Source organism: Empidonax traillii, unplaced genomic scaffold (genome assembly GCF_003031625.1).
Source record: "Empidonax traillii isolate 1590-97213 ecotype Southwest subspecies unplaced genomic scaffold, ASM303162v1 scaffold2932:size16944, whole genome shotgun sequence".
In the NCBI taxonomy this organism is placed as follows: Eukaryota; Metazoa; Chordata; class Aves; order Passeriformes; family Tyrannidae; genus Empidonax; species Empidonax traillii.
The window spans coordinates 6,003-16,944 of NW_020958125.1; the positions used below are offsets into that span (position 1 = coordinate 6,003).

The 10,942-nt window shown below is 40.9% G+C and overlaps 2 protein-coding genes across 2 annotated transcripts in view; one reads left to right on the forward strand and one right to left on the reverse strand.

Annotated features, from left to right (window-relative positions):
• The window catches only part of LOC114072297 (probable methyltransferase TARBP1), a gene marked incomplete at its 5' end in the record, with an annotated part of 11,749 nt that extends 5,683 nt beyond the window's left edge, over positions 1-6,066 (forward strand). Inside the window, 5 exons of the mRNA XM_027910211.1 lie at positions 1,582-1,753; positions 1,941-2,132; positions 3,099-3,223; positions 4,297-4,433; positions 5,687-6,066. Of these exons, the coding sequence (XP_027766012.1) occupies positions 1,582-1,753; positions 1,941-2,132; positions 3,099-3,223; positions 4,297-4,433; positions 5,687-5,852 (792 nt within the window). The remainder of the gene's footprint in view (positions 1-1,581; positions 1,754-1,940; positions 2,133-3,098; positions 3,224-4,296; positions 4,434-5,686) is intronic.
• A 658-nt stretch (positions 6,067-6,724) lies between these two features.
• Positions 6,725-8,330, reverse strand: LOC114072298 (cytochrome c oxidase assembly factor 6 homolog). Its single transcript, XM_027910212.1, has 2 exons — positions 8,174-8,330; positions 6,725-7,115 (listed from the first exon to the last, which is right to left on the reverse strand). The coding sequence occupies exons 1-2, from the start codon at positions 8,315-8,317 to the stop codon at positions 7,020-7,022; spliced, it is 240 nt and encodes a 79-aa protein (XP_027766013.1). The 5' UTR covers positions 8,318-8,330; the 3' UTR covers positions 6,725-7,019.
• Positions 8,331-10,942: the final 2,612 nt, after the last annotated feature.

Below are 10,942 nucleotides of genomic sequence, written 5' to 3' on the forward strand. Positions count from 1 at the left end.
AGTCAGCAGGGGGCGCCGTCGCGTCACTGGAGATGTAAAAACTTGCAATGTCTTATACCGTTCACCAGGTGGCGCTGTTGAGTTATCAAAAGTGCAGAGCTTGTAATGTTCTATAGTAGTCACCAGGTGGCGCTGTTGGATCACTAGAGGAGTGGAACTTGCAATGTCCAGCGCTCGTCACCGGGCGGCACTGTGGGATCCCTGGTCTCCGCCGGGTGGCAAGGGAGGAGGGGGGAGGGGGAAGGGAAACAGAAAGTTCTCCCAATGGAAGAAAAAAAACTCACGACTCGGTGGAGGTCCCGCGGTGGAAAAGAACCAAGACTGCAACCAGCCCGTAACTCTGCAGAGAGCTCCCACAGGGAAAAAAGAAACAAAGGAGAAACCAGGCAGCCTCTCCTCCCGGCTGCAGCCTCCCCTCCTGCTCCCGAGCTGAGCTCCCAACCACTCCGCCTTCTTCCCAACTCCTCCCCCGTCGTTGCCAGGAGACTAATTCTCGGTCGTTAGGAGCCAGGCCGACTCTTTTGTTCACTTGATGGTTCTTGAATAGCATTCATGCAGGGGGGAGGGGGAAGAAGGGGAAAGGAAAAGCAAAATTCCTTTCTAAAATCAGAACTATGACACTAACTAAACTGTTGCTTGGTGTGAACAGGATACATATATATATAACTTCTAGAGCATCTTTTTCAGCTATTCTTTTTTTTTGTAACTTAAGTAAATGACAGCTGAATGAACACTGGGGAAGAAAGGCAAAAATAAGGGTGCAGATAAATGAGATAGAAGAAGTAAGCTGAAAATACAAGATAAACATGAATATGATCAGGGGTATATGTTCTGGCACAAGCAGTGCCATCTTTGAGAGAAGGAGTTCTTCCTTTTTTTAACTGATGTTCTGTGGAATATTTTTGTGAACACAAATGCTAGATAGTGGAAAGTGAAAATCCTGAACAAGAGGGGAAAAAAACCAAAGTAAGGCTAATATTTGTGAAGTGCTTAAATGTATTCAGGGTGCCTCTTCATCTTCAAGGGTGCATTGGGATAAACAAAGACTCTGGGTTTTAAAGTCTGTCTTATTCAGTCTTTCCCTCAGGGTTTGTGTTTGTTTCTCCTTGATAAATTGTGGTTAGCTGTATTGGTAGTTCTGAGTTGGATTTTACCGCTAGATTGTAATGCTTTTGACTTTATTCCATTTGACATTAAATCAATCTATGTTCTTTACCAGAAATTTGGAAAGTATTTGAAAATTCCTTAGTGTTACACATACAAGGTTTCCCAAGACCTTTGTGCTGAGAAGCAGAGTGTTAGTTCTTTGGTATTCTAGAATTTTCAGAACAGTAATCAATCTAGATCCTTAAAAAAGCTCTAGTTAGGGAGAATGAGATGAGATTTATGAAAGTTTGGCGTAGCACTATATGTAAAGTTATGAATATTGAGAGATATTCAAGTGGAATCAAGTACCAAGAAAAACAAGTATTAAAAGCATAGAAGGCTAGATAAAAGACGTGCAATAAAACTACCAGAGTTAATTATCTGGTTTTGCTTGCTTTAGTGGTGCTCTGCTAATAATACTGTGTTACACTGCAGACGATATTTTACACTCTTCCCCGCCTTGCGGAACTTGCTGAAGATGAATGGATCCCACTCTCTAAATTTGACAGATTCACTGACATTCCCTTGCTACCAGCATTTCAGTGGTATCATTCTCGAACGGAACTTCGTGATCTGAAACCAAGTGACTGGTCTCAGCAAGACATGGGTAAAATATAGCTAATCTATATTAAGTATTTGTATGTAACAGTATGTACATCTATAATCAATCTGATCTCTGTTTATGAGAGTCCTCTACTTTCTGCAGTATTACCATTTAGATTATCTTCTTTACCAAAGCACCAGTTTCAATTCTTCTTGCATATCCACATAAATAAAACAACTTGTTTTTATAGGTTCACATTCAGCTGAAACAGATAGCCAGACAGAATGGACTGATGTTCAGAAAAAAATTATACCCTGGAAAAACAGTACTCCTAGTTTAGACTTGGAAATGGCATTTCAGGATCGTGCTGCTAAACTCGGTAAATCAAACAGCAGATTGATCGTGGTGGCTTCACTTATTGATAAACCTACCAATTTAGGAGGTAAGGTTGATTTCAAATTTTTAAACTTTTATTTTACACCTTAAAGCCCACTTAGATAATAGAAGTTAATTTTATTTTATGTTGTTAATTAGAAAATTTTGTAAGTACTGCCCAGAAAAATAGATCATTATCCTGAAAAAAAATGGTAATAGATCATTATCCTGAAAAAAGAAATACCGCCTTCTTCAGAGTAGGGGTCTCTCATAGTCACATTTTAAGGCAAAAAAAGAAGTATCTACACATAGCATGCATTAATTAAATGGAACTTTGCTGTAAATCATGCTCAGTTTCTTTCTGAATTTATATTCTTCGTTACAGTTGAGTTTTTCAACTGTGTATGTGGTGAAAAGAAATGCATTTTTCTTCTTAACGAGTAAAACAAATCTTGTAGACCTACTAGATTCTCATGACTGTTGGTCATTAAAGTCCCCTTTCCTGATTAAGAACGCCTTCACTATGTCATATCAGCTGTGATATAATAAATCCAGCAACTACTTTACTGTCATTGTGTTTGATGTTGTTAGTTGAAATAGCTGCAGTGAGGCTGTTCATGAAAAGTCAGCCCACAAGCTGGTGCTGTCTGCATTCTAATGCTGTCATGTGTCATCCTCTCAAGCCTTTCATATAACAAATACCGAATTTAAAACTTAAGCTTGTGTGTATATTGTGTCAAACCGTCCATTCTTGCTAAGGCTTGGACAATAGCCCCTTACTTTGTGTAATTAATATTGTAAAAGCACATTGTCAGACATAGTGGTTTTCTAACTTTTATCTTTCTGCTAAGTTACAAAACATTTTTTTTTGCTGCTTTTTTATATGGAACAAGGCGTGGCTTGGAACAGACCTGAAACATATAAAAATAGATGACATTGCACTTTTGCATTCTTTGTCATTTTCACTTACTAATACATTCTGGCTTGGTGTTTACTTTCTACACAAAAATTACTTTATGTCTTGTTTTTGTAGGTTTATGTCGTACAAGTGAAATATTTGGGGCATCTGCATTAGTTGTCGGCAGTCTTCATTATATACAGGATAAGCAGTTCCAGCATCTTAGTGTTTCTGCAGAGCAGTGGCTCCCCCTGGTTGAGGTGAATGGAAACATTTTGATCGTTGAAAAGTGTACTGAGCATCTTCGCTTGTCAGATGTATAGTGCAGAGTCTAACATTTTATCTTGCAAAAATGAACTTTTTATTTAACGGAAGCACCCATTGTTATCTCTGACACTTAATCTTGAGCGTTTTGGTATAAGCTGTGGGTCAACCTCATAAAAAAAAAAAGAATTTAAAAAATACTTTCAATTTCTTATTGCTGTGGAAAACTGATTATGTGAGCTGTCATTGTTACATCCTATTCTGTTTTACAGTGGTGTCTTGGAATTTAATGTTTATTTATAAAAGTTGAACAATACTTCATTTGTTTTGCTTTGTCCATTGCTTCTGGTAACCTCACAGTGATTGTCTGAGTTTGCCTGAAGTTAACTTGTGCCAACTTTTAGAACTATTATCTAGTTTATCAGTTTTTCCAGGTCAGCTCTAAGTCATCTGAAACACTCAGTGAAAAATTTTGATTTTTTTTTTTTCCTCCATGGTGTTTATTTTCAGAACAAGGTAGCCCTAGTGTGTTTTGCCTAAAACAGAGTGCTGATGGACACAGGTTGTCGTGCTGATATCTGTACAGAAGTGTACTGATGGTACAGCTGCTGTTGCATGAAGAAATTGGCATTTTCATACAAATAAGCAATTTAGAGAGTAGGATATAGATAACTAAGAAATTTTTCACTTCCCAAGTTGCAGTTCAGGCATATAAGGCAACTCAGTGCTGGCTGTTCTGTTGTGTTGAGAAGGAATTTCAGGTTAAATAACAATTGTGCGCCTTGTCCCTATGCAAGAGTTATTCTTTTACATTCAGATACAAGGTTTGTAGCTGTCAGAAGCCTAGAAAAGCCTTTCTTCATTGTATTGGTGGGGTACATTTTTGTGGCATTACTGACCTTTTATGTTATTGCTGAAGAGCTTATAATATGTTGTGTATATGGATGGAGTCTTCGGGGATAAAAGTCAATCTTAAAAACTGTCCAAGTAAATTATTTTTCACAGTAACTTCAGAAGTTTACAGAAGGCAGTATTTAAATATTTTTGTATTTCTCTCTACTTTTGATAGGTGAAACCGTGTCAGCTTGTTGATTATTTACAGCAGAAGAAAACAGAGGGCTACACTATTATTGGTGTGGAGCAGACAGCTAAAAGTTATGATCTTACAGAATATTGCTTCCCAGAGAAGTCACTATTATTGCTGGGGTAAGAACACGTTTTTTTTGTAAATCTACCTCTTGCAGTCCATCCCTTCCTCTAGTCAAGAGTTTGGTCATGTGAAAATCAAGTGACAGTGGTAAAGGTGATTTTTAGAATGGGAAGTGATTATGAAAAGAGTAGAGCTTGGCTTTATGTGCTAAGGAGTAGGAGGTATTGATACCTACTCCTGAACTATCCTTCTCCTCATACCTAATAACCTGTTCATACATTGTAACTCCTTTTTATTATGGGTGAACGTAGCAACAGCATGGATTGTATTTTTCCAGGTGTGCCAGAGAGATCGTTTGTTCAGTTTAGTTATACGGGGCCCTGTATGTGTAGGCTGTGGTGAGCTCAGCAAGGAGTTAAGCCTGTTTGCTCTGCTTAATGTGGTGAGGAGGGCTGGAGCAGAGAGTGTGCATAGCTGGGAGATGCTTTAAAACTCATAGATTGAGCACCAGATAAAGTTTTTGCAGTACAAGCAGAGGATGGGACAACAAGCAAACTGTTTCTCTAAGCAGACAAATGTCAGATGTGATATAAAGGGGAGGCTACTTAAAGAAATCCACAGTAAAGCAGCTACAAGTCAGAAAGCTACTGGCATTGCAGGGCTACTGAGTGAGACCAGGGGGAAGGGCCTGCCTATCCTTTTAGGACAAAGTGAGCAGAAATACCTTTTCTCCAACTTTTTTTATGTGTAGCTTGTCTTTAAAATGTGGTTCTCATAGTCACTTTGTTCTCTTTTAATTAACAACATAGTTTTAATTACTGGTAACCTCTGGTATCTTCTGGCGTGCTCAGTTCTGAAAAGGTAAAACTTCCAGTTCAAGGCTTCAAATGAGTTCTGACATTCCTTCATGCCAAATGTAAAGTGAGCAGCTGAGCTTCCTTGCTGTGCCAGCAGCTTCATGCCCTGGTCATTTCATCTATAGCTGGTCATTTTGCTGTATATGGCGTTTAAAAATAAGAGCAGAGAGTCTTTATGTTGGGTGTTCAGCTATTGCTGGACCAGTGAACTGAAAACTGAGTGTACCACCAATTTTCCTACATCAAAGCTTAGTCAGGCCTCCCCATGTTTTCTTCGCATTCGTAACATATTACTGTTTCTAAAAAAATCCTTTGTTGTCATCAGTTACACTTGTAGGCAGATGCACCGTATTTGTCAAAGGGCATTTGGATGCTGCTGTGACATTTGTATTTTCTGCCTTTTGGAACATTTGTCCTTTCTCAGATAAAAGTTACTGTTTCTTCTTTACTAGAAATGAACATGAAGGAATCCCAGCAAACCTGATTCACCATCTGGATGTCTGTGTGGAAATTCCTCAGCAGGGTATTATTCGATCACTCAATGTTCATGTAAGTGGAGCTCTGCTGATCTGGGAGTACACAAGGCAACAAGTGATCAAGCAAAAACAACAAAAATAACTGCCAAGAATCTCGTGCCTTATAGTACAGCTGGGTGGCTTCCCATGGTGCTACGACATGAAATTCAGAATAGATGAGATACAAACTCAGGGTGAATGAGGATTCTTAACTTTTGCATGTTTTGTTCTCTGTAGTTTTCAGGGTGACTTTTAAATGCCTTAATACTTTACCTCCTTAAATTGTTGCATTGGAAATAAATACTATTTATATTGCATGTGGGGGGTGTGTGTGTGTTATTTCTACAGTTAGAACATCAGCACAGTACTGTGAACAATCCCACACTCAAACCCACAGGATTTTTACTGCAGTTGCTTCAGTTGTTGTGACTATGCTTTAAATGGAAGTGGTGCCTTTAGCCAAAGTATTTAATGATTCCAGCATCTAGATCTGCTAGATTATGTAATTTTTGGAAGGTAACTTCACTTACATAATTACATTAAATGGTGCCCCTTGTTTAAATGCCTTCCACAGTCAAGTTTATTAATCCTGCTGTAAACTCTCTGTATCTTTAAATGAAGCTGCATCAGTAAGGTAATTAAATTATACAAAAGACCATAATATGAGAATCATGATAAATAAACCGACATACTTCTAGCAGAGATACTGATTGAAAACTTACAACTAATGTAAAAATCCCTATTGCTTACAAAAAGCAAGCATACTCAAAATAGGTAGATTATGTATCATATACACAGGATGCATTAGGTCTTCTAATGGCCACTTATATAAACCAATGTCTGGCTTAAAATGTATTTTAAAATACTTTGAAATATTTGGTAAATGACCAATACAAACTGTGTTATACCACCACCTCCTCTGACAAGAAGTGAAAGTTGGAATGGACTTATCTTTTTACGGAAAACTCAGCTCACTTACTGAAAAAGAATTTTATTTTCTCTTTAGAATATATACATTGCAGTATTAAACAATTATTTATTCGTGTGAAAGAATTTTAGTAATTATACATTCAAACCCTTAGATTTGTGAACAACCCTGCACCATAAGCTGTACACAACCATCTTTCAGCAGACATCTGAGACCTGGCAACAAGAACAGCAGTCTGCATTTCAGGGAGACAGTCAGGTTACCAGTTCTTGCACTCAGGCAGCTCCTGTTGCTTTCTCTTGCTGCTTCTTTCTGTAGTTATTTATTATGAAAGCAGAGTACCTAAGACTTCCCAGCAGCTTCTGGAGGAACATACCCTTCTGTTTCAAGCTTTTTTTTGTATTTTAAGAAGTCTCTTCTTTTGTCAAAATGTTTAACCTGTTTAAAATAGAAAAGATGTTCATCAGAAGAAACTAGCAGAGGAAAGGGTTTTATATATCACAAGACTATGGAATTATCAGTGAACTTGATGATTTTACTACACTATTTAGGGGATTCTTCCTCTGTTGAAATTAAAGACTAAAGGATAGTGTGTTTGATTTGTTTTGTGGGGGCTTTTTTCCCTTTTGGAAGTTCACCATCCTCTTTACGATCAGCCTCTTGCTTTGCTCTTTTCACTGCTATCACCAAAGATTATTTGTGATGCAAAGATAAATCCAGCAGCTTTTCTGTGGCAGTGCAGACCACGTAACCTCTGAATTCGTTGCCTAGAGCTACTCCTGTGCATGGTGCAAAGCACTGCTGATGAGACCACAATCACTAGAGATGACGTACAGCAGAACTGCAGTGTCTGAAGTACAAGCCAGTGCAGCAACTGTGAAGGTACTTGGATTTTTTAACTGACTTCAGTCTACTAGCTGCAACAGGAACTGTTCAGCCCCTCAGACACTACTGTTACTAAAGGGCCAGGCCTATTAAAAAATGGTTATAACTCGAGCTAAGTAAACTAAAAAGCACAACATGAGTGAGTTACATGTAGGCAGGTGGCTGACTGTGACATCACGCTGCATGAAAAAGGGTATTTCTATGCACAAGAAGGTATCGGATGCCAGTCTTAAGATGCCACACAACTGCAGGCCCTGCACATCAGCTCCCTTCCGGACTAGCCTCTCTTCTTTACTAACAATAATTTACGGGCACTTTCAAAAGCTTTCAAGTATGTGTATTTATCGAAAGTTTGAGACCTTATTTTCCTTTCCCTTTGTACTATATACTTGCTTCTCACAGTTCCCGGGCCAGTCAGCGGTCCATTCGGGAGCTTTCATTTCCCAACAAGGCAAACCAAGTTAACCCCCGGCAAAGGTGCGGGCTTATCCATGGGAAAGCTCCTCGAGGCCGGAGCTGCCATCCTTAACAAGGCAGCTGTGCCTACGCGTCGCTGCTCTTACAGACGGGCGAGGACACGCTCAGCTCGTCCAGCCTCAGGCGGTGCTCACCCACTGCTGCGGGCAGCGCGACTCGAAGGCCCGGCGCAGCTTCTCGCACTTGGCGGCGTCATCCCCGTGGCTGTCCAGGCACTGCCAGAACTCGTCCCGGGCGCCCCAGCACGCCGTCCTCTCCTCCCTCGTCGGCGCCGCCATCCCCGCCGCCCACCTGGACACAACACAGGGCGGGTGTCCCGGCACGCCTCGCCGCTCCCATGGCGGGGCCCCGCCGCCGCCCCGCCCGCGGCCCCGAGGCAGCGGGGGAAGCGGTGCCGCCGCCGCCGCCCGAGGGAAAGACCCGCGGCCGCCCCGCACCCACTCACTCACCCACTCACCCACCCGCGAAGGTCACGCTCCGGAAGCGGTCCCGGCCCTTCCCCCCGGAGCGACGGGCGGGCGGGCCCCGTGTCCCGGTGTCCCGCCCTACTGGGCGGGGCGAAAACCAGTTTGCCGGCGTTTGCCTCGCCCTTCGCTCTGCAGTGGCTGTCTTGTCCCAGGCCTGGCGGGGCGGCTGTGATATTCGGAAATGTCACTTTCATGGAGCGCTTTTCTGTGCTTAATTTCGTTCCGGTATTATCCTGTGTTCTCTAGCACACAATAAACAACTATTTTTTTTCTCTAATGAATTCTGTGCAGTGCCTTAGTGGATAATTTGTTCAAAGACATGAAGTGTCCCTTCTTTCCTTCTGAGACATAAGAAAGCCGGTTGGATAATATCGTTGTGTAAAATGTTGGGGGCCAGGACCGGTTTACATTTGGTGCTTATAAAGCCCTAGAAGTTGGAACTCAAGTAAACAGTAATGCTGAGCAATGATGCGCAGTCTGAACTATTTCAGGTTTGTTAATTCGGTGAATTAGGAAAAAAAAAAATCTGAGTGCACTTACAGCACTGTAAATTTGTTGGTTTAAATAGCAAAACAGTTAGGTAGTGACTGGATGGAAGGCTGATAATGGTAGCACGTACACATCATGGATTTTTGACCGTTTTCCTTACAGCATGATTCCCTCCTGAGAGGTGGTCTATTGATTTCATTCAGTACACTTCTTACACAAATTACTCTGGAAAGATTTCTTGGGATGGACTCAGTCGTTGAGTCAAGATGATAATAACAAAAACTAGTTTACCCCAGAGGAAGAAACATGTACCTGTAGTCAAGGTGGTAAAACAACAGCAGAAGCCTGGGGGCGGCCAGGTGGGCACCTCGTGGGCTCAGCCCAGCAGCAGCCTCAGGCCCAAAGCCTACAGTGGTGGCATAGAGCATCTGGGAGCAAACTGTTTTGGTATTTCATCTGGGATTTGATGGCATTTCCCTGTGGCATCCCCTGTAAGCCAAAAAATTGGTAGTTTCCTTTTATGCATTAGCCACCTGGAAATGTTGGAGCAGTTTTGAAAGCCATGGTGTGTGTTCCTATAGTAATGCCCTGCAGTTTTGGGAAGGGTGATATTTTGGCAGCTGGGAAGAGCCTGACTCTGGGAGTTGCTGAGCCCCTGGCAGCTCCCAGACCCCCTGGCAGCTTTACAGGGAGTTTTTCCTGTCAGGTCCATGACCATCCGGCAGCTTTATTGGTAGTTTGCCGATAGCCGATGCTCCATCTGGTGTGTGAGGCAGCCCATTCGAGGAGTGGGTGTAGCTGTCGACCTTCCTTAAGCTGCGTTTCTTCCTCAGCATGTGATCATGGTACTGGCTGCTGGTGGAGGGCATCCTTTCCTGGTTCTCCTTGCAAGTGTCTCGCTCCTTGTGACATATAAAAGCTATTTTAAGAGAAGGCCAATGATTTTCACTTCTTCAGCAGAGCCCTCTGTAAACCAGCCAGATCTGAAGTGGATTTTGTTGTCAAAATTCCTAACCAACCATTTAGAAGAGATACTTTTTTGGAGAAATGTTAATGTTGCTGGTGCTGTACATTTTATGATATATAACACTGTTCATGCTGTCTTCCCTGCCTATTGGCTTAATCATGTCCTGTTTGCTACACTGTGGTAGGTAAGAGATGCAAGAGATGCAGTCATTTAATTTCTAATAGAACAAGGCTTTTAAGGTGACTGGAAGTTACTGCACAAATAGAATTTTGGTTATGTTTTTATGTTGAAAAGAATTAACATTGAAGTAAATCTATATTACAGCTTACTTAGGAACTTAGGACCCTTTTGCACTCAGGATTTTGTGAAGCAATCTTTCACAGGCATGAATATTGAAAAGAAAATTAATATTAAGTCTCAAGACTGAATAGTGATAATGGAATACGATAATAGGAAATGTCAGTTGTATTTTGGATTTCAAAATTTATGGTGCGTGTAAAGTTGTTTAGTTACTGCATTCACAAAACAAAAGGGATAATGTAATTATACATAATTAATCACAAAACCCAAATAGCACATCTGGGATATTTGTGATAAATAGTTTATTCTTTAGTGACCTGTGGCCCGAGAAGTACTCACTGGAGACAATTGTAAGTAACTCTGTGTAATGGATATTATGGAAATGTAGTGATCTGGTTTTAGAAAGTGCATGAATAGAAAAATACACAGATTTATCTAATACATTTTTAATGGCAATATTTCCATCTGGTGAAATAAAGCTATCATAAGGAGATAGGGGTGTTTTGTTGTTAGTTAGCCAGTTCTAAGTATTTATCTTTAGTCTTTTACTTTTGGTAAATGAGCCCAGGAAGTAATGAGTGGGATATTTATCATAACTAGGCAGAGGCTAATGTTCTAGAAAGAAGGGAGACTGAAAAAATTCCAGATTTGCTAGGTGTGTTAGTTGCCACAGTTGAAGC

Excerpts from the sequence above, each read along its gene's own strand:
- LOC114072298 (XM_027910212.1), bottom strand. The coding sequence starts at position 8,317 with ATGGCGGCGCCGACGAGGGAGGAGAGGACGGCGTGCTGGGGCGCCCGG. Across the intron at positions 7,116-8,173 it reads CGCGCTGCCCGCAGCAGTGG|GTTAAACATTTTGACAAAAG; the intron begins GTGAGCACCGCC and ends TATTTTAAACAG.